At 37.1% G+C, this 23,863-nt stretch overlaps 1 protein-coding gene across 8 annotated transcripts; it reads right to left on the reverse strand.

Annotated features, from left to right (window-relative positions):
* Positions 1 to 878: 878 nt before the first annotated feature.
* LOC143445293 (anoctamin-5-like) lies at positions 879 to 23,781 on the reverse strand. 8 transcript variants are annotated; one of them, XM_076944298.1, is made up of 26 exons: positions 19,071 to 19,342; positions 18,837 to 18,971; positions 16,640 to 16,872; positions 16,332 to 16,454; positions 16,076 to 16,114; positions 10,782 to 10,946; positions 10,348 to 10,569; positions 10,095 to 10,202; positions 9,910 to 10,017; positions 9,699 to 9,817; positions 8,521 to 8,655; positions 7,732 to 7,846; positions 7,554 to 7,614; positions 7,194 to 7,414; positions 6,918 to 7,100; positions 6,804 to 6,840; positions 6,055 to 6,221; positions 5,508 to 5,626; positions 5,146 to 5,267; positions 4,838 to 4,958; positions 4,352 to 4,436; positions 4,168 to 4,260; positions 3,815 to 3,924; positions 3,553 to 3,658; positions 2,547 to 2,697; positions 879 to 2,275 (listed from the first exon to the last, which is right to left on the reverse strand). In XM_076944298.1, the coding sequence occupies exons 3-26, from the start codon at positions 16,673 to 16,675 to the stop codon at positions 2,196 to 2,198; spliced, it is 2,826 nt and encodes a 941-aa protein (XP_076800413.1). In that variant the 5' UTR covers positions 16,676 to 16,872; positions 18,837 to 18,971; positions 19,071 to 19,342; the 3' UTR covers positions 879 to 2,195. The 8 variants fall into 8 exon arrangements, with proteins under 8 accessions (XP_076800413.1, XP_076800410.1, XP_076800408.1 ...); XM_076944295.1 differs by lacking the exons at positions 18,837 to 18,971; positions 19,071 to 19,342 and adding an exon at positions 23,654 to 23,781; XM_076944293.1 differs by lacking the exons at positions 8,521 to 8,655; positions 18,837 to 18,971; positions 19,071 to 19,342 and adding exons at positions 9,336 to 9,470; positions 21,858 to 22,427.
* Between the last annotated feature and the right edge of the window lie 82 nt (positions 23,782 to 23,863).

Raw genomic sequence — 23,863 nt, forward strand, 5'->3', positions numbered from 1 at the left:
GCCGTTGGTGCCAGCTTCTAAGATATCTATGTCGTTGTTTGTTTCGGGGATTTTATGGTTGATAATGTTTTTGAAAATTCACATAAAAACAAAACCCTATCTAACTTGGATTTTCAATTAACTTTGGTCTTTATGGCATATAAATTTGAAAAGTGAAAGTTTTTATAATTTAATGGTTGCAGCTTAATTAAGCGTTTTTAAACCTTATATTATTTGTTCGTTTTCAAATAAACAAATTGAAAAAGCTGACTAAAATAGACCGATTTCAGAATTACCATCGGAGCAGCAAGATATTTTCGATCGCCTATACTTAACAAAGGTAATTCTAGACTAGTCCCACTTTGATTCTTTCTTAAATTGAAAATGTTTTAAACATCGGATTGTAACGATTTCACTCAAGTAAATACGAATTTAATTACATGATAAAGAAAAAATATTGAAAATATGTTGCCTTACTTAGTTCTTATTTAAACCAAGGACTTTGCCAGAGAAACCAACATATTTGAATTCCTGGCGCCGCAATAAATATCATGATCGACCACATCGAAGGCAGCTGAGAAATCAAGCATGACTATCACGACCTACGATCCTTTTTCGAGTGCCTCCGCGGTATCGTTGAAGGCACGGATCAGAACTGTCTTTGGTAGAATATTGGCGCGATAAGCAGATTGATATGTGTCAAGGAGTTTATGACCTTCCAAGTGCAGACGGACGCAACTACTCGCTCCAACACTTTGGAAAGCGATGGAAGTTGCAATATATAGCCTAAGGTGGCGCATATCATCTAGGACCAAATTATGCGCTTTCAATAACGGCAACACAGGGGCTTATTCGAATAATCGTATAACCACGCAGGCATTTACACCGTAATACAAATGTTGGAATAAGTTTGTTTTATTACAAGCAAATCACATGAAAGGAAAAATGCGCATCAAATATTAAGCGCAAATGCAGTACTCTGTGAAGTAATTAGAAGGTATTTCGCAATTTAATTACACCTTACGAACGGTATTTATCACAGCAATTGCTATTTATTGCTAGAAGTTGTGCAGAACGGAACTGAGGACTCCAATACAAAATTAAGCCTAATAATTTGCTATCAAGAAAAGTAATTTATAGTTTAATCTCGTAGAAACATTTGTAATTACATCACACAGGCGATAGTACGCAAACTTACATCAGTTAAATGAAGAACATGCTTTAATATTAAAAAGGTAAATTAAAATTTGCCTTGCTATAAGAGGAACTTAATCACAGAGTTTGTATAATAAAACTACAATAATATTACTTTTAAGGCTATAAAATTAAAGAAAACACAGTTTGGTAAAACAGTGCACTAAGTATGTGGGGTATCTGATAAAGCAAATCGGAAAATTGAAACGATGAAATTGACTATTTGTAGGCATGTGTCTATATGCAGCAACAATACATTGGATAGATTACCATGTCTACAGTCAGTTGTATAATAATAATCAGTGCTTGTTAAGATTGAGCTCAGCCTAATAAACAAAATGCTCAAATACACGCCATACTAACCAATATAAATTACAAAATCTCTCAGAATACCTGAAAAAATGTTACAAACATGTTGCAACATAATGCACGTGAAGGAGCGAAGAACAACAGAAAAAAATGATACAAATTCGAAACGTCTTTAATACGCAAGGTACGACGTATGCCTCATAAGTTGCTTACATTTCATAACAACAATTCCAATTACGATAAATCAGCAACACAAACAACATTTACTGTGCAGTAAATTAACCTGAGCAGTAGCCGACCTTAAAAAGAGAATCGGTGACCATATGTAACTTTAACAGTAACAATAGGGGCGTCGTCGTGCCTAACGTAACTAGACACCAGACAAAGCATAAAACTTTCCAAACAGTGCCATGCCCGGTTGTCCAACGTCCTTCTCTACATAAAATTGTTGCAGCTATTGAAAAAGTTGCCAACATTTGAGCAAAAAAGTATGCAGTGTTAGATTTTGTAAAGTTCCAATATGGTGTAAATCGTAAGCAATCGTCTACGAGAAATAGTTAAAAAGACGACAAGAAATTCTCAGCACAAGCAGTAAACGAAAGAATAACTTTGACGCTTCTGTCTTGAACAACAGAAAGGCTAAATGAAAAAATATCGGATCACAATTTTGTTCTGAAGACAAGTCCACAGCCACTTCCTTGCAAAAAACGGAATCACATCGGAGTATTTTCGTTTTCCACAGAGAAAAATTTATTTTCCTCAGGCTTCGAGGATGAGACCATCGCGTTCGGATCTGTGCGGTAATAATTACATGATGATTACGTCACAATGAAAGTAAAGTGTGATATTGAATGGTTCAAAAAATGGAAGATAGAAATTGAGGAAAAAACTTGCAAGAAAATGGTAAGGAAGCGAAAATGATTTCAGAAGTAGACGGGAGCTAACAGCCATGGACGTCTTCATAGAAGCAAGAGTAAACTGAAGATAGGAAGTACGAAAAGAAGTTTCGATAATTACTGATAAAAATTCTTGTAGAAGAGAACTCTACGTGGGAAGAGGCTTACTCTGTGAAAGTTGTTTTTTTAATTTCTCCTTCTCCGCTTTGACGATCATGTCTCGAACGAGGAAGTGCTCTCTTCTTATCTTGTCGTTCAGAGCGCGAGATCGGTCCGGAATCAAGTAATCCAGGAGACGCTTCAGAAAGAAGACGACGTGCTATAAAGGAAAACTGAGCTGGTCAGCGAGTTGTGTAAACGAAATAAACTGAAACACTTCCATCAATGTTGTTGTTGTTTATGCTCAATATCCATAGTAGCACGTCACTACTGGACGGATATCGGTAATTTCAAAACAGAATAGTGTACTTTGTTTGTGACGTATAGTTTTTCCAACTTTCAAAAAATCCGAATAACGTATTTTCTTTATATATGTGGGACTTGCTTCAAAACCGAACCAAATTGCCTTCAGATACTTTGGCAATAGTTAGTTGTATTAAACAAAAAGACCATGTAAAATTTTTGTGCGAAACGTTTATGATGATCTAAGAAACTATACCAAACGCCGCCAAACTTAACTTGGTGCAACGGAAAATTTATAAAAAATGCATAAGTTTGACAAACTAACGTGTTAGCTAGACATGGTACTGCCAATACACAAGTAAGTCCAAGATTTCCATAAGCAAATGTACTTGAAGTCGTGAATTAAATTTACGTTATCAAATCATACTTAAACAGCAGGCCAAATTTGGATTGCTAGCTGAATTTTATCAAGCAAACCTGAAAGAAAATTTTTGATCTTAACTTATTTTCTCCAATTTTACAGTGAAAAACATTTTAAGAACAAACATAGGTAAAATATTTATTTCTTAAATAGACCTACAAAGCATAAAATAAATTCAATAAATTTCCTTGAGATAATGCTTTATATTGGCAATGTATATGAACATCATTTTCAGCTATTTCATTGTAATATAAGACATTCTCAACTTGTGCTTCTTTTAACACATTTTGTGATTGTTCGCTGGGGTCGGTTTTGATTATGTCTCGCCTTTCTGAGCAAAGACATACATACCTCCATTACGATGACGAAAGCCAGTTTCGCGGCGATTACGTGCCAGTATTGCATGGTGAGTACATAAGGCGGGTTGGCCGTAGGCGGAGATCTATAATCTTGATATCTGCGATTCACACATCAGAATGCTCCATTAAAGCAACTTAAATGTTTACTGCAAACTCTGCTTGCTTGTATAACAACATTGCAGAGAAGTTTAAAGGCACGGTAACAATCAGCATTATGGCGATGTAACATGAGCGTATGCTTACGACGCTTTTACCTGCATTGCGTTACGTTTCCCTCACCCGGGAATGGGCTAGGATCGGCGGGTCGGTTTCGATCGTCGAAAGCACTCACGTTGAATATTGAAAGCTTGTTTTCCGTGTAGCCCTGTGTTACACGAAAATTAAAAACAGCTACAGTTGCAAAAACAAAGCTGTTTAAAACCCGGTCCTATGCCACGGTGTATTTGATTTAAAGTTATTCTATAAGCAACTGATGGCAAAGCCAAAAAAATCTCTATCATGTCTATAGATGAAATGATGACAAAAAGTGGTTAGTTTGCCAAATGTCGCACCTACAATATAGACGCAAGTAAAACGTACTTAAGCATAACTGCTGGTATAATCTTACCCGATATGTCATTTCAGGATAAAAATCGGTAGAATACCCGTAATAGTAGACTAGTTTCGGTAGCGCCTCTGAAGTTATTGCTAGCGTGAACGCCTGTTAACAAATGTATAACACTGACGCGTTTCTGCCTGACTGAAACGTAACAATTAATAAGTTATTTCAACGGCAAAGCAAAAGAATATACATTGGTAACGACTGCCAAAGTTCCGATGAATTCGAGAAGATAATACCATGCACCGATGTCCGAACACTTTTCTGCTAATGGACGTCTGGAACATATTTGAAAAAGATTAACAAAAGTTATTTGGTAAAAGGTTAAAAGTTTACAGAATAATGGAAGCGTTAATTGTTTGTGAATCCATTACTATAAATTCAATTTTAAACCTTGTGTGCGTGTTTTAGCTAGAGAACTTCACGTACATAATGCGAGACAGAGATATCAGCCTCGTTTTAGATACATTTCAATTTACTATGATATTTTGGGGCTTGATTTAGAGCTAAAATCTGGATCAAACTGTTTGAAGCAGAGTGGAAAAAGTTGCTAAATTTAACTACAAAAAAAATTGGCAAAATTGTTCGCCGCTAATTTTTTTGTTGAATGAAGAAAAAGTAAAGAAAAGCGATTTTGTTACAAAATTCAAAAAGTCAAGAATTATGTGGAAGCAGCCACCTTATCTCGCAGATGAATTTGTTGGCGTCCAATCTGATCTCAACGATGTTGTTTAACAATGCAAACACAGGAGCCAGTGGGAAAGCGGCAACGAACAAGGTGACGAAACCAAACTGGATCACTGTAAAACCGTTTGCAATCGGTAATATCACTTTTGTTATTGTATCAAAAGATAGAGGTATGGCAAGAGGATCTGCCTTTTCAAACAAAACAAAGCTATATCGGTTTTGTCATAAAAACCTGATCTGCAAGTACAGAAAGTGTACGATTGCGAATAACAAGTTACGGACAACGCACTAACGACCAACCCATTTCCAAGTATTCGTAAAACAAGCCCATGTTTTCGTAGGGCCTCAAGTCATAGTCCTGCTCCCATCTCGTGTATTGATTGTCCGGCATTTCATTGGAAGCTTTCTTCGATCGCCATGCTCTGTATCAATATCGGCAAAGATGTTTATTTAGAACTCAGGGCTAGATGCCAACAATTGACGTTTATCTTTCATTATTTTATCAAAAGCTGTAATGGCGTTTCCTTCATTTTTATTTTTATATATATTCGGAGAAAACTTAGTTTAGGACACACTATAAAAAAATTTAAATGCAGCAAAATATTTTAAAGTCAAATGTAGATATTTAATTACAAATTATTCAAATACTAAGTTCAACAGACCTGTATTTATTTATCATCCAGGGCCATACAAGTTCCACAATATTATTCCACAGTTGTTTGCCGAGCATGATAATGATGAGCTGGATAGACAACTCATACATACAACCGCCTGCATCGCACTGTCATCAAACATTAAAATTGTTTTACTGTTTTACACTGGTAAGATAACCAGATTCGTAGAGCAAAAAACACTTAGCTCAATGCAAAAGAACAACCGAACGGCGATTATAAAGTACTTTGAATTGGCACAAAGGTAATTTGTTCCAGTAAGTTGGTTACCGTTAAAAAATGTAATCTGAATACCCTATCTAAACCGGATGCGCAACATTACTATTTTAACTAGGTGTGGCCGACACTGCACACAAATTTTTAATCGTTATTTACTCGAAAACTATACGTCGTAAACTGATCGTACTTTTACAGGTTAGTAGAAAAAACATCTGGCTTCCTGTATACGACTGTACGCCATGTTTTGCTGTGACTGTGTGCAGGGTCGGCCACACATAGTGTAGATTGGGATTAAAACGCGTTTTCGTCGGTTGCTAACCTCAGTCCAGCGCCATTCGCCCAAGTAGGTATAATTTCCAGGATATCCGGCGAAGGGGGATTTGAAAAAGGCAACATAGAATAGGAAAGAATAGTAGTTGACAAATTGAAAGCAAAACATCTTCAACGTGAAACTATCCTCAAATTCGAGTTGTGTTCGTGGGAGCTCTGAATATCAAATGTCATTTTTAAAACCATGCAGACATGAAGCATTAGCGTGAACTGATAGAACGATGCATGTGTCCCATTATATCAACGTTTTCCAAACCGAGTCCGCCAAGGACATGAACTATTACAAAATATTTGTACCGTCATGCAGTACAAAATTTGTTAAGCACTCTCGTTAGTCTTTGTACAATTAAACCAATTTCAAAAAATTTAGTGTAGAAAAATCAAAAATAAAGTTAACCTTCGGAGTGCCAACCTATACGTTGCTTTTTATTTTACTATATACTGGGTTAACGCGGTTCAGCCACCATCAACAAAAAATAGTGTCTGTATTATTGTTGTGCCGTGGGTCCATGAAGATTTATGCTGGTGGGGTAATAGTCAGTGCCCGGAAACGGTTGGAAAACAATAACATCTACAAAGATTACTATGAACACTAAACAGTTAAATAAAAACAAGCGCCTTATTAATAATGTAGCATTGCTCTGTAAAACAGATTTAAATTTTTATCCACTTGTGTAAGTTTAAGAGTTTTTCTACCCTTTTTGACAGTACTGAAAAGTTCACTTACAGTGCACTCACCCATATGTGTCAACCAAAGTGCAACTTTTTCGTAAACCTGAAACACGTAATAGGTGCATAAATAATGCGCAAGAAGCTCAAAACGTCAGTGAAAAAATACAAACAGTAATCCACCTTGTTAAGGATCATGATGACAATAAGAGAGATCAGGGAGGCGGTGATGGTGGTGAGCAAGGACGGAGTAGCGAACTCACCGATCGCGCCGAGCGAGGACAGGTCGAGAGAGACGGCAAAGATAGCGTTGATGGCCAACCGATACACTATCACCGCAAACACCGCCGCAATAATTACGAGGATCTAACGACACAAGAAATGGTACATACTGAGCATTTTATACCAACTCAATCGACGCAAATTTCTGATCAAAAATTAACAAGACGAAACACATACCCAAAAAAGAACTGTCACAAAGGAAAAAGCAGTCCTTGAGTATCGATCTCCTGTCGACAAAAAGGGTTCCTTTTGGCCCGTGACAGGATTCAGTCTTTCGCGGGTCACCTGGGCCTCGAATTCCGGTCGAACTAAATCTCTTTCTTCGTCGTAGTCAACCAGGTCCCAGTCGTAAGAGAGCTTGAACTGGCGTCGTTTCCAAAACTCAAGAAACATTGTGGCTGGAAGTCAACATTGTGTATAGCAAATCATTATTATTAGTTAATACGATATAATTAATAACTAATAATAATTCTTATTAGTTATCAGCTACACATAGTGCAAATTTAAGTAGTCTGTCATCAGGGCTCAAAACCTTACCCCACAGGGACATAAACACAGCAAAGAAAATAGTGGCTTCGTTGTCGAAAATGTAGGTTATCTGCAAAAAACATCGGATTGAAAAATAAATAAACTGATGACTTGCAGGCCACAGCTAATTAGAATCTATTATAAGAAGGGGCCAAAAAACGACTAGAAATCGTGCGTCACAACCCACCTGTGCGGCAAGGCAAGAGGTACTCAATTTCCAGTAACTGCAATCCCTGTCGCATAATGGACACATCGTTAAATTGCCAGCGTATGTCGAAAAGGTTTCTTCGCAGATTTCTTCACTGATGCAGAGAAAGACAATAAATTTAGAGATCGCAAAACGTTAATAAAACAAGGTTTAATACCAGTTTTCAATGTACCATGATCTTGCACACGTGCTTTGTATTTTACACTATTACAACCAACAATAACAACGCAGACTATATAAGACCAAGCCAAGCAAAGAACATGCAAGCTCCACCGAAATCTAAAGCACGCCATGCATAATTGTTTACAACTGTACTTGAAATTGGAAGACTACCGTGGCGTTGAGGCTATGAAAGAGACTTAGAAACGATCATAAGTCTTGCACCATTAAGGTATCAATGTATAAGTACGGTATATTGTTAAGGTTATTACGAATGAGTAGCGCTATATACTGTATATGTACTATGTACAGTACATATTGTACATAGTATTGTACACAGCTAAGAGATACAACATACATTGCTGTAATAGCAATAAAGGTTACAATTTTAGCACAATCATGATCTCTTTATTAGCTAAGACTTGGCAAATTATTATATATCATTAATTATTATTGATTCTAACGGATTCCAAATAATATTAAGGCAATTCTATTTATTTCATTTCAATATAATCTAGTAAGTCTAATCCTAAAAATTAAGAATGACTATATAATACGCTACATCACGTATAGAAATAGCTTTAGTCTACTCTAAACTCACATACTTACACTGGATCATAGAACCACAGCGTTATGATGCTATATATGAACACAATAAGTCCCACAAACGTTGGATAAATGAGCATCTCCGAGTAAAAACCGAGCCAAGCGAAGTAAATTGCAATCTTGTCGCCAAAGTATCGTCTGTTAGTTTGTGAAAACATGCACACAATGTATCAAACAATAACCAGCAAGCACAGGGCTTCACACAGCAAATAAACGTTACACATGGCACAATTAGGAAGATATACAGTGCATATAGAAAATAGAACATTTTTGCAATAGCCTAGCTAACCCTTGTTCAACGTATGGTGCAGATACAGATATACACTCCTAGAGCTACGAAGCTGTGGTGTTGGTGGTGTTAAAATGACTACACTAAGAAAGGTGATGACAAAAAACAGCAGAAGCGATTCCCATTTCCCAAGGCACCGCACAAGTTGAAAGAAACAGAAATAAAGCTACAACGAAGCCGAAAAGCAGAGGGCTTTGTGTTGTCTCAAGGAATTGTTTTGCAAAAAGCTACTGTACACAAAACGTAACGGTTTTCAGAAAAAATTCGGAAATTTATAATGGTGTTCCCGCATTTCGCTGAATTACCACGAAATGAAAGAAAATCGTCTCTTAGCATTTGGTGCTTCACGTACAACGTATTGGCAGATGGAACGACACATAACTATGTTTCTTTGAAAAATACCTTTTTTCAAAACAATTCAACGTTTCCCAATTCAAAACATTCAACGTTAACACGCTGTCAAACATGCTGATAAACTGCAACAAGCAACAACAAGGAGGACCACAACAAAATTGGGTTAAGTTTTTACCTCACAACGGAATCTACCAGGGTCACGACACCATATATCAGCACTCCTATGCCCACTATCGACGGTATAATGAGGAATTTGATGTAAAAATCGAGAAAGGCAAAATACAGACCTAACTTGTCGCCTAAGTATGTCCTGTACAGTCGAATTAGAACTTTATCTATAACTGCAAACTATTCCATATAATGTAGCATCAGTTTAATGTTTTAGAACACTGTGTAAAAGTAGGCTACGTTTCACCAAAAACGTTATCTAACACAAAGGGCTATACTAAACTGTGCTATGTTTAACGGTATGTCAATCTATATACAGTTTAGATACCTGAAAATGACCGAATACAATAGGTAAAGTAGAAATTCATACCGAATAACGTCCAAAGGTTGAAATTTGTACCAGCGACCCCATCTGGCCCATTCCCAGTAAAGAAGTCGTCGTAAGTTGGCGTTTTTGTCCATTTTTGACTCTTTGCTTGCGAATTTACCCTGATCGGATATTTTGTTATCATTAAAAGATAGTACATCGACCGGGCAAAAACAATAATACCTCAGTTAATTTTTCTCAAACAACACCTTACCTCATGTAACGGGTAAGCTGCGGTGTAGACGTCATCAGACAACAAAGCGGTTATTCCTATGTCGACCCGTTTCTCACCATACCGTGTTTCACTCATTATTCTGTAGGCCTGTGAGTTTCAAAATATTAGGCTATGCTAGATCGGTGAAATTTGCTCCAAGATACTTGATATAGTGTGCTGGTTACCATTCTTGATATCTCGGCATGAGAAAAAAACGTCTCCTCGTCTTGAATATCAAAAAAATCCAGCTTTTCTACACTGAACTCGTGAGTATAGCAGTCGGGGTCAGCAAACTGGGGAAAAACGTTACCAAAAACAAGAACGTAAAACGCAATCGCGCGAGCAAAGAATTCAATGGTAACATAAAACATTTACAGAAGTAACGCAGATATGTTTTAAATTAATTGCGATCGATCAAATGAAATCAATGATTGTCACCCTTTCTTCAAGTTCGCGATTATTCAGAGTGCAAGATCCGACACAGCATTTCAAGGCATTACGGAAGCATCCGCAGCTGCAGCATTGCTCTTCTTCTGAAATGTCATGCGGAATCTTGTCTTCCTTGATAGGCATCTTCATCTTCATACGCTCCGCATACTTTAACCGGGTGGGCCACGGTACATGAACTTTAACGAAGCAGGTTTTTTGATCCTGCGATTCCTGGATATCAAGTAAATAAAGTTAAGATAAAAAAAAGTTAAGTAGCTTCTTGCAATTGACCAGAAGCAGAAAGTCAAAGTCATAAATGGCAGATATGACGTAGCCTTAACAAGATTTAGAACCTTATAGAGGTGTGAGGAGTTGATTAGGTTAGGCGTCCATTTATAGCATTTTTATACCAAAGGATTCAGCGATATAGGCCTGGGCGTTACCTCTTTTGGTTCTCTCTCTAACTCAAGTCCTTTTTCTTCCAAACCCTGTTCAAAGATAACCCTCTTCTGACTTTTTAAACACGACACGTCTTCATCTTCTTCATATGCGAGAATATAATCGATAAAGCGTACACCATCGTGAAAATGTAACGTTGTTTTTGGCCTCTGAGAAAAGGAAAGGTCATGTTCAAAGCCTTAATCCTGATTAAGGCAAAGTGTATGCGGTGGTTTGCAAAATTTTCTTGTGAGTATACTATACAAATAACCACCCCATTCGTCTACTTTCCGCCCATTAAAATGGTCCAGAGTACGGGAATTTTTTCCCATTGTAATGCTTGAAAGTATGCCTTTCTTACCCTAGAGTAAGATATATGCCTTTGGAATGGGGAGAATTTTACTTCGGTACAAGTATGGTTTGTTAACCCCATTCGTCTATTTTTCCGCCCATTAAAATGGACGAATGGGGTTTCGCACAAACCATATTTCTGCCGAAGTAAACATCTCCCCATTCCAAATGCATATTTCTTACTCTAGGGCGGGGGTGTTCAAATCGCGGATCTCGATCCGGATCCGGATCTTTTCAACTTTTTGTCTGGATCTTCCAATGTAATCTTGAAACAATCTTGCAGCTATAGCACACTTCACTTTGGACTTTTACAAAGTTATAAATATATTGTAGGGCTGTAGGCCCTACAATGTAGGGTACATTTACATAAATAAAGCACCATTAAAATTAAAGCATGTCCAATACGTTTACTATTCGTATTTAGTGGATCATCTTGTTGTCAGGTTTGGTTGTGGTGGATCATGCCAAAAATAATTTGAACACCCCTGCTCTAGGGTAAGAAAGGCATACTTCCTGCCATTCGAATGGGAAAATATTACCGCATTTCCACCCATTTCAATGGGCAGAAAGCAGACGAATCGGGTGAAATAACTTAATCAATTAAATATTTCTACCGGTAATGTTGTCTATAACTAATGGTAATTGTGCTGATAAAAGTTAAACAAATTTCATGCCAGCAGCCACCATCGTGATGTTTAAAAGAAAAAAAGTAGTTACACCTTTAGCATTTAAAACAAAAACCAAAAAATTTAGTGAAAATAAAAGCTTGATGCAATAAAACTTCGGTAATAATAGGGTTGTCGAGAAACTTTGCAATCGATTCTAAAATTTTCTCATACCTTGTCCTCATATTCTTCCAGTAAGTCGTTTAAACATTTGCAACAACTACAGCCACAACACATCTTTTGTATGAAAATGAATTAACCGGTTACAATGCAACGACTGGACAAATATAAGCTAACCACAACTAATACGGTAGGCTAGTCTAAACAGTACAAGTGCCGGTACACTCGTAGAGGTAAAAAGGCTATATTTGGAACAAGAAGCATAAACACCAGGTTGCTAATGAAGCTGTAACTGCAAGTCAAATCATATCTAACAAAAAGAAATTTTTTCTTCACATGTCCGAAAAGTTTCCTCCGGTTAGAAGTCAGGTAGGATTGACCCAGGCACCGGTTCTGGCGACGGTACACCTTTCCAGTGGTATGCAATGCACAATCAACCTAGGCCTCACGCTTTAGCAGCCATACAGCACTACATACGGACGTTCAACGCTTAGTGTGAGCATAACAAGCGAATTTTGCCACTTAGAACATTGCACTCACTTCTCAGGCATACCTAGGTTCCGCGGCAAGGCTACTTAGTGTACCGGTACATAAGCTAGGAACAGAGTAGCCAGTCTAATATTCTTACTTACACCTTCGGCTAGGCCTAGTTCCGCACAAACATCTCACGCAAGCAGATTTTACTTTTTACTAAATTAACCACACTTCACTTGTCCATACGGTTATGTTAACATAAACTAATAGAAAATCCGCCCGCAAAAAAACTATTGCGCAGATCCGGTCTTAATCAATATCAATGTAATCTACAACTTTGAAGGACATCAACGACTTTCAGGTCCTGCATTTTGGAAATAATGCATGAAGCAATCCATCTGTTCAGTGCTTAACCTCTTCTATTACGTAATAAGTTAAATTGCATAAAAATTTCAATACTGTGTCCACATTACGTCTAAGAAGCAAACACAATTTCAAGTCCAAACCACATATTTTTTGTGAGCGCAACTTTCCAGCAAAAGTAACAAACTTTACTTGCAATAACGCAAGCAAATCAAAGGCAAGATAAAATTTCGGCTATGTATCGCAAAACGATTTCAGGGTGTGTTTAAAAGTTAACATCGTCAATTCGGAAAACTACAATGTACCACGACAATTAGACACTTTACCTTTACAGAACTATTGTTAACTTTACAAACCAAGTCATGCATTGAACTGCTTGAGTAGTCACAATCTAAGGTTTTGGACTCTTGTTGTGCAACTGCATTCGGATGTTGAACGCGGTATAGTTCAAGATCATGCATCATGCCATCGTTCCTTTGATTATTATCAGAGAGTGAAGTTGCTGCCGACCTAGCTAGAGGTCTGCTATCTTCATGCTCCATTACAGCGGTAGAATCTCATAAGCAATAATTGAGTAGGTGAAAACTTAACATATTACGCAGTAGCCTACTTAACAACCTACTTAAAAGTTGCCAAATAACAAAAACAAAACCGAAGTCATCAAAAACTGCGGAGATGTCATTATGTGGGATCAAGACCTCACCTAGTTTATGGATATGTCTGCTTTCCAAATCATAAACGGTTTTCTCATTAAGTGATCTGCAAATCCCATTGCTATATAGTCCTCTCAGAAAATAAAACGCGCTATAGCTAGCTTATCTATTCAAATGCAATAAAGGCAGGCCTACAAATTGTTTGTATATCTTTAAAAAACCTTTAATTGTGACATATACTCACATACTGCCAATACTGGTTATTAATTGCTGGCTACTTCACACTGCCGTTTAATGCTAGTCAGACTTTTGAATAACCTGGTATTTCCTGACAGTGATTTTGCTAACTTCCTTTGCTGCTTGTAATAAGTCTAAACTCTAAACGATTGGCCTACTAATCAAAAACGAAACGCTTAAAATTATAAAATGGATTTGAAAATCGTCTCAGCATTATTTGCAGCATTGCAAGTCTAAGGGGAGTGCTTGCTTATTATAACCGGTACCTTTACGGATTTTACAAAGGCCGATACTGAACTTGTTTCTCCCAATAGGAAGCATACATAATGCATAAGAAGGCACGCAGATAACATCCATTTGCTCGCGTTTAAGTAGGTCCCGAAAATTGGTTAACAGCAGAGACACAACGTATTACCATAATGTTCGCAACTACTATACGGAGTCTTTTTATAATCTCATTAGTTGATAACTACAATAATTACAAGTCTATGTGGTGAGCAGTAAGTGGAAAGGGAAAGTAATGGTATAAAAGCAGAAGTTACGTCATTCATAAGAAGGAAGACTGTGGGCGTTTTTCATGCACAAAGCGAGTGTTTCGAAAATCAATAACGGTTACAACTAAAGCATTACACTAGAATAATGAAGTTAGCATGATAAATGCGCTCTAACGCTAGGTCTACATCATACAAACAACATTATCCACTTTTTAATTTTCACTGCAGAATATGTTCTTTATTGTCATGGGTTTGATGACGTAAAAAAGAATTTAGCATGCCGCGAAAGGAAACTTTAGTCAACCTTTGTCAGTTCGTGAATTAGTGAGCATAAACACAAAAATTTGTGTCAAGGACAAAGACCGAGCCAATAGCAGCAGAATAAACTTGCTTTGAAATGCGCGTTATACGACGTCATATTCACCTTGTGGGCGTGTGCCCTGAAAAATTTTCCTTGTGTTTTTTGGAGCTATTTCAAAGTGTTTGTCATAAGTCATAACACAGGTAAACTGTTTAAATTATGTAAAACACATTTATTTCAAAAATCAGTAAACTTTACATTAGATTTATAAACCAGAGCCTTCCTTTTTGTCTTATTTGTATGAAACTATACTAAAGATTGCACTCAGGCAAACTGAGAACTATAGCCCATACCATTTCACTTCAACTGTTGCTTGCCATTATATTATTATATTATCGATTCGCTTGGCAATCCCAAGAGTACCAAGGTAATACTGTAGTAGTCTAGTCTATATACTATCTACTAAGTACTCGCTCTACTGTATATTATTATACAAAAGCTTTCACTATCATGGGAATATTCTAGTACGTTATGTATACTGACTCGTCAATATTATAACCTTAGCAATCATCTTTGATATCGTATATACTTCGACAGCGACTGCATTTCGATCAATAAAACGATAGACTTAGAATTCATGAAACGTAAAACAAAGCCAAAAAAGTATAAAAATACTACCAACTTAATTTGAATCCCGGTGATGAAAAAGGTAGAACGCTGGTTGTCACAAATAAGTGAACTTATTTTTTGGAGTAAAGTAGTAGACAAAGTCAGTCACTCTTAGCGTAAGAAACAAACATGCCTTGAAGAGAATGGAAGGTGAAAGAATGGAATTTTTTGAAGTGTACCTTTGTTAGAATGAAGTCGGAGGCGTTGATAAGCACAACAAGGAAAGGTTAATCTCTTATAAACTGTTACACAGAATTCTAAAAACTTCAATGTCTTCTATTTCACAGATGCAGTTATTCACGAAAGTACATACTCCAAGCACCAACATCCAAAGACTGAAAACAGCAATACCATTCAAATAAGGTTACAACTGTTTTGACAAACAACCGTAATTATCAAACCAACACTTGCAGATGCAAATAAAACCATTGAGAACAAAAAACACTGAAAGTAATCTCAGATCCATTGCAATTTCGTCAAAAATCTTAACTGTGTTTGCCTTGCATGTCATACCCTTAAACACAGACACAAAACCTCCTCATAATAATAACTCGTGAAATCGCATCACAAGCTCAAATAGCTTTACCAAAATCGCGCTGCGTGTCCTATTCTAAGCGATAAAACTGTTAAGAATGTGAGAGACCGTCATTTTCAATCTCTCTTATATACAGGCATAGAATAGATAAAAAGAATGCGAAATCTCAAGGGTAACGAATGAGCATTGAAAGGTCAGTACCAACACACGTAATCGAGTGTTTTAGGTTGAACAGTCACATACTGCTCACCCTATAGCTCACTTTGCTGGAAGTCTGAAAATATCGGACATCATATGCACGCAAATGTTATGGTCAAACCCGATGTGGCTTCAAACAGAAAAGCCTCGGTGACCGCAAAATGCTTAAAAAAATAAAAGTCATGCAAAACAAAAAAATACATAACTAAATAAAAAAGTAACAAAAAGTTATTGTTTACTTCTGAACATTGCCAGGAAGAATGTTTCTTCTTCGACTTCTACAGATTGGGAGATGAACGTGAATTTATATGCCTAAGGCACTTTAGGGAGAAATTTACAGACATAAAACACTTACATATAGTTTATAGCCTACATTACGACTTGACAAATACACATTAACTTCATTTGTATTCGTATAAATTTTTCGTGTTGTTTAACATGTTAACGTTTTAAGAGCAATCGGATAATATATTTCAAAAATAGAATAAGTTTTACCTTGTAATACGCTTTATCAGTTTTCTTCGTTTGTGCATCTCCATTGGTTGGCTTCATCACCAAATACTCCTTATTTGATGCAAAACCAGTTTCATTAGTCGCAAAGGATTGGTTTACCAGGCCCTAAGTACGAAAGATAAACATGGATTAAAATATCGAAAATACGACAGAATACAACCGATGCTTTGGAACGCGATAAGAAGTTTATTTTTGTTGCATGGGTCGTAGTCACACGTCACGCAAATAAGAAATACATTTCGCAAAACGTAAACAACCACAGTAGCATAAAAGCTACTTTCACCACTTACTTCGTTGTCACTGTTCGTGGCAACTTTTTGGTCCATTATTTTTGGCTTTTCAATCTCGTCGATTTCAGGAACCACCGGACCGACAAACGTGGTAGTGGACACGGCAAAAACTGCTGTCTTCGGCTGAATAGGTGGAAGTACACGCGGGGCGGGCTCAGTATATTCTGGTTGTTGTAGTGCCTTCTGTACAAACTCAGCTTCGGAAATTGGCTTATTCTGAGAAGGTTCTGGACCTAAACGCATATTGGTTGTGTTAATTTCAGCTCTTTATGTGAATACTTTAAGATATTGTCGTAGTACATTCTTTTTTCTTTAAAGGGAAAATGAAGTCACTTTCAACCTTATTTCTAAAGAAAAAAGATAAAAATGCACTGATTTCGTAAATGTAAACGAAATTTCACTACCTATTTTCGTTAACGAGTTATTGGCAAAACCGTTTTCAAAAAACTGTGTGGAAAGCGGATGTGACGTCAACAAGGTTGCTGGTATTCGGACACTTTGTGGTGTTACCTCTAGGTAGTATAAGCCTTGGCCTTTGAAACTATATTCAGTTTTATTAGGCCTATTTGGCGTTCAGCTTTTCAATAATGTTTATAAATGCAAACTTTTAAGTGGTACCAAAACAAACTAATGTACAAATCAAAAATCCCCGGCGCGCATTTTTCAAACTAACATTTTGCTGACAAACATTTGCAAACTTTCTAACCGGGAACATGATATTCATTTAAAAAAAGTAACTTTAGCCTACAAATCAAAACATTTTTTCACTTAACTGTTGGGTCTAGTGCAGCACAACCTGATATCACTAATTGAGAAGAAGAGTTCTAGAATACGAAGTAACTGCAGTAACAAAAAGCATGATTCTGCACTTGACCGTAAGTTTAATCCTACGACCCTACTGCTCTAGCTAGTGAAAAACTTCCTTCTCACTCACCGTCTTGCTATTTGACAATCAAGTCAACCTTATTTTTAGTCACTCAGGCAACGTTTATCTAAACAATATTTTGTGTGCAATAGTTTCTGAGGACCAGGCTTATACTACATCGAGGTTAGGCCACACAATGCACATACAAATAACACTTGTTTAATTAAAAACGCCTCTTTATAATTAGTCACTCACACATTTCCGAAAAAATATTTTAAAAGCATGGCCAACCCGCTCAGTAAATTTTCCTAAACCAATCCTGCAACAGCAACTGTCCATTGATCTGATATGCGCTTGAAGCATGCTCTAACACCAACAACCCTGGTGACGTCCCATCCGCTCCATGCGCAGTTTCTTGGAAACGGTTTGCCAATAACTCGTTAACAAAAAGAGATAGAGAAATTTTGTTGATATTTTCGGAATCAGCCTATTTGTATCCTTTTGCTAGAAAGTAGATTGAAAATGACTTCAGTTCCCCATATTTAAGGCTTTTCTGTCTACGACTCAAATGGAATAATCAGAAGAGCGAAACATTTGTTGTTTTTTTGAGACACAGCATTAATTTTGAATGAGCTCGAAAACGACCTTTTCTTTAGCACTTAAATCTGCATATCTGACAAGTGATTAACTTCTTCATTAAAATGTGTTCTTTAGCTCATAAAACTTTGATTAAACTTCTTTGCACATGGCTAAGTTTACAGCGCAGCAAAAAATAAAAATTAAAAAATGATTTTGCAGACTATGTTGTTCATTCTGTCATTCTCTAAGTTTTGCGCTAAACTTTCACGAACATATATTTTACTCAAACAAATTAGATCATATACAAAATTACAAATTTCCTCTACTTAAAATGTTAAGAAAACTTAAAGAGAATCAAATGAAAGAAGTTAATTACACTGCACACACGATCACACATTTCTCACTTGTCGTCTTTAATGCATCACAGTTTGACTAAAATAACTACTATCTATCACGACTAATCAGCTCAATTCGGCGGTTCGCTTACAGGCTATATAGCTTATACAAGGCATTCAGGGCAAACTCTTTTTACGTTGCTGATCATTTCTGCATGGTTTCTGCGTGGAAATCTGAAAGCCAGAGCACCATTCGCGACTGGACCACAGAGACGAATATACTGGCATTTCCATCTATGGCTATGCAACGAAAACACCCTTTTATGCAAACATAACAGGAACGGAGTTATGTTTGTCAGTTCATCGACGCAAAATTAAGAGATTAGGTACTGCAGTTGTTCTGTTAACATTGACTTACTTATTAATAATTGCCAAAAGATGCGTCAGACGTGCTGGTAATGAAAAGATAAACGATGCAAACCCTCATCGCAAACAGATAAAATTTCAATTAAGCGTTTCCTGAAACTGTAGGCCTAGCATTCGGAACTGCGACCTGCAAACATTTAATACCAATCATGCCATAATTCGCTCTTTTAGAGATGTTGAAATAATAAATATAATCGTTTTTCACATATAAGCAACTGACTTTTACCTGCAGTAACAAATTTCAGTTTTTATTCAACGAGCGTGTATATGCCAGAGATGCTATATTATACCAGTATAAAATAGCGTCGTGTACTCTAGCTTGCAAGTCAAGATGCCAAACGCGGTATAATAAGGTTGTCAGGATTTTGCCGAAAAAAATCGTTGGTGCGAAGTTATTATTCACGGTTTCCTGTTACTGTACAATCAAAATGCCATAATAATGATATAACCTAAATCTATCTTCTAATCTGAATTGAACTTTAATTAAACCTTAAATCAACTTTTTGCATACAAATTTTCGTAACCTAACCGCCTATCTTTAATAACGCGTTGCGCGATCTTTTTAAGATGAAATACTGGTAACCAATTTATATATATATATACTGTAAATGCATACATTTTGCACGTTTTGCAAAACATGTTACGTTCGCTAAGGGTCAAGCCCAAAAAAAAGTTGATCTTTTTCGAAAGAACACTATTAGCGGAACATTCTGGTAAAGTATTTTTGAAAAATAATCTATAGTTATACAGTTATCGGCAAAAGAAAATCGCAAAATGTCTCAGTTTTTGGCAGTGATTGTGGTGTAGAGGAAGACTCTTGTTATGTCATACATTAGTCAAGTTACTTGACAACATGCTGCAGAAGTTGCTTTCTTTGCGCGGAAGACAACTGAAGTTAAAAGTGTGTAGGTCATAGGAGTTTAGCCTATGTCCAGTTAGGCGTCATGAGAAGAAATTAGCAACGTGAAGCATTGTAAATGAAAAAATACGATTGTTTTAAACGTAAAAATATGGTAGCCCAATCATATGCATCCGTGAAGTTACGGTATCCTATGGACCGCGTAGGCTACTCGTCAAACGTACTGGTTTGCCATGATTGGGCAATGGGCTGTCACATATCAAGCTATTGGCAGTTAGAACAATCCATAGAGCTGTAATAGATACATAAAAAGCATTCATCATAAAGGCTAATTTTGCAATTTTCTTTTGCTTATAATTACCTAACCAAGAACTATTTTGCAAAAGTATTTTACCAGATATTCAATGAGTAGTGTTCTTTCGTATAAGATCAACCTGTTTTTTGACTTAACCCTCATTTTAACTATATAAGTTGTAGTATCTCATAACTTTAGAAAAACTGGTGACTCAATTATACTTTCAGCCTCTTCTCCACTCTACTTCGTACCCACGAATTTGCCAGCCACTAGCTCAATAGTATACCAAGAATATGCTGTAAATGGAACAGAGGCAATCGATAAGGATACATTGCATATGACTTCCTGACGCCGCCTGCGTTACGCTGTTGGAAAAAAAACGTACGAGTATATCGACTGAAACCAATGACGTTACATGCCGTATGTCAATACGTCAACAGCGCAGTCTCTATCGTTTCATTGGGTAAGATCCTGAAGGTGTAACGACATAAGAAATTCACACAAAACCAATTAAAAACGGTAAATTTGTGACCTCTGGAATAATTCCGAAACGCTCGATTTCATTGCATTTTTTCTTGTCAGGCGGCGGAGGCCAACAATTAAAGTTCCAGTCGCCTGCACAAAGTGTAGGCCTTAATTTAATTATTCTAAGCTGATGATTTCGTCCTTCACTGAACATGAAAATTTAAGAAAGTATAATAATCGAACCTAAACCTATAACTGCATTATAGCTAACTGTTTACTCCTGTGTAATACCACACTCTGCTTCATGTCTCGTTTTACTTTCACTTATACGTAAGCTTAAATCAACAGCAAGACTGTCAAACCTAGAGCACATATACTTTTAGGCGAGCTGTCTGTGAAACCATTGATGAAAATATTTTTAGCTCTCTACTACTCACACGATTTCATGACGTAAGGCCACTTCACAATACAAGTTGGCTATCTGGGGCATTACGAAGGCATTCACGGCGGCGAACAATATCAGCAATGAGCAGTTTGCCTACTGAAATACCCATCGGCATCAAACGTATTTTGGCAATGGTTACCGTTGCTCGATCATAGGAAACTTGAAATTCATATAAGCCATACAGCGAAGTCCATTGCTACAAATGTTTACAACATTAGGCGTGGATTCTAACGTCTCTTAACAGCAAGAGATAACGTTTACCAGTCAGGAAATTTTCAAGGGGCCAAAACAAAGGCAAACAATTTTGCCGACGTGTTTGTTGCTAAGCGAAACGATGGGAGCAATTTAATTAATAGAGTGACTATATTGCCAAAGTAGATCACGCAGCCGATTGTCAAAGATAGGCACTTTGGTTGGGAGAATGGGTATTCAAAAAGTCGATTGAAGTTATATTAAGGTTAAGTTTAGGCAACTACATATGTTATAACATTTAATTTAAGCTAACAAGAGACTGAGAAAAATAACTTCGAACGTACGATTTTTCTCCAATGAAATACTGACAGCCTTTAATTTATAGAGTTTATTTTTCTTTTTTCACATCCGTGGTGACGTAAATGAAAGCTTTTGAAAACGAAAGCTGCGGGTTTAAAAGCAAGTATAGGGAAATTGGAAAACGTTTGCGATTAATTACTTACGTTTTATAGATTGTTTATAAGATTGTGTTTTATCGCGTTTACTGATAGTGATAACACATTCAGCAATCAGCATGGTCCATTTGTATCTAGTACTGTACACTTATCGAGTAGTAGAGTATACGGTACTGACATGCTCATATCGTTTCGCAATGGCTGACTTTGTGAAGCGGGGCAGCGCGTAGGCCTACTATATATAACCAAGCTGGACCGATAACTACAAAAATGCAGTATGCTCTGTGTGAGTGAGGACTTACTTTCAACGTTGTAAGGCGAAATGCCTGGGTTCTGTGAAGGAATTCTTCTTTTCTTTCGTCTTTTACGTCGCGCTCTCTTCCGTTCTTGGACACTGTATTCAGACTCTACCTCCGGAATAGGAAGATTACGACTTCCATGTACTGAAAATCCTGGAGGATAATCCGAAAGCTCTTTCATTCCGTCCTCTTCAACAAAGTTTACTTGCTTGGAAGAGCTGCGCGCGCTCTCAGGAAGAGAATCATCCACGCTTCCATAGAAAGGATTGTCGTGTCCACTCAAAGCATGTGCTTCGGCCTCCGAATGAGCGCTATCCACGGTTCCGGGAAGAGAGACATCGTCCGTGTGTTCTTCATCTTTGCCAGCAGCAGGTACAACGAGAGCGGAAGATTGCTTTGAAGGTGTCTGCTGGACGTTCATTACGGCTGCTTCTGTTAGGCTTATTCGATATCGTGGTGTAACACTATTGAAAACGAAGCATTTATCACAACCCTTCGGGCTTAGAAAGACCAGTCTAAAATTTTTTGCAAACAGAGTTTAAAAACAGACGATTACTGCCACTTCTATGCTTCCAACTACAGCAACCGTGACAATATATTTAGATTTCCAATCTATCTAATTATCTATTAAAACATTCTGCAATGGTGGCTTAATTGATGTAATGAAGCCACAGCGTAAGATACTCGGAATAAAAACTTTGAAGCAACACAGATGTGTACTTTGTAGCTTTACAGGCTAAAGTAAGCTATCAATTGATGTACGGGTGTGCCATGCTACAAATCCAAATATTGGCTTTTATTTTTTTTTCCATTGTTCAGTCGTACGATGAGCCCTTTGTTGACCATAATTTGCCCTGTCGTCACACCTTTATTCATCGTGCACTACGCGCTTATTATCGTCATGGAAACCGCCTAACTTCTAAACTATAAATGCTTGTGATTCAGAAATAACTTGTGTTTGATATCGGTAGGAAATGATGAAGTCATGTTGTTTTAACATGGTAAATCTTTTAAATCCTTGCCCACTACCGAAAGCAAAACCTCTCACGTTGAAGTGAAGTAAAAACAAAACTCACGGATTTATTTTTGCAAGTTGTTTGGTATAAGACAGGTTTCTGAAGAAGCGACTGCACCGTTGTCAACCGAATGGGCTTACAACGGTCTACTCTCTTTCAAATATCGCAAGACACTGGCTACTAATCTGGTTAATGGCAGGCACACAAACCTGAAGGTTTAATGCTGTTTACTCAGCGTTGTTCTAAATTGTCTGTAGCAGGGTGGTACTTTTAGGGCGCCTTTTTGAGTTCAAGAAAAAAAGTAACATTTCGAATAAGCTTAAGCCAATACCAACTTGACAGGCCGTTAGATCTGTTTGATTGATATTCCTTTTCACTATCGCAGTGACTGTGGAAACGACCTAAATAAAATACTTGTAAATTTGATACCTTTGAGGGAATTTGATCACAGACGCGCATGAAGCGGATAGTTCATTGTATAGTAACATGAGTTAAGCGGTCTGGCCTGGTCCCTTTTTCTTTAAGTTGTATTTTCGAGATAATAAATGTTTGTGAGCAAATCCTACGGTATTTATTTCAAAAACCTTATGTCAACATTTATGCGGTGTGTAAACCGCAACTTATTACGTAAATAGGCCTACATTTACCATAGGACAAAGCGTTACGATAAAAAAGTGTCTTTGCCTATGCCTTCAATCTTTTCTATAAAACATGATTTACCTATCCACAGTGTAACCAAATCGAGGCAATTATTATCTTAATAAAAAATAAAGGTTTACTTACCTACTTTAGGAGAGTAGTAAAAGTCCATGATTTATTTGGTGCACTTTTTTCTGTACAGAGAGACGTAGGCTGCATTGATTCACGAACTTAATACTCCACTAACATAGGCCTAAAGCCGCTATAACCGCGATTTCATTCAAAAATAACACTTTTTCTAGAATGTAGGTGTCAAACGCATTTTGAGAAAATCGCCTCCCACAATTTTATTGG

Source organism: Clavelina lepadiformis, chromosome 2, assembly GCF_947623445.1.
Source record: "Clavelina lepadiformis chromosome 2, kaClaLepa1.1, whole genome shotgun sequence".
In the NCBI taxonomy this organism is placed as follows: Eukaryota; Metazoa; Chordata; class Ascidiacea; order Aplousobranchia; family Clavelinidae; genus Clavelina; species Clavelina lepadiformis.

What these genes read in the sequence shown, in the direction of transcription:
- LOC143445293 (XM_076944293.1), bottom strand. Translation starts at nt 22,275, where the DNA reads ATGAACGTCCAGCAGACACCTTCAAAGCAATCTTCCGCTCTCGTTGTA. An exon ending in TCATCATGATCCTTAACAAG is followed by an intron (nt 6,841 to 6,917) that starts GTGGATTACTGT and finishes TACGTGTTTCAG; the next exon opens with GTTTACGAAAAAGTTGCACT. An exon ending in AAATTCATCTGCGAGATAAG is followed by an intron (nt 4,437 to 4,837) that starts GTGGCTGCTTCC and finishes AATATGTTCCAG; the next exon opens with ACGTCCATTAGCAGAAAAGT.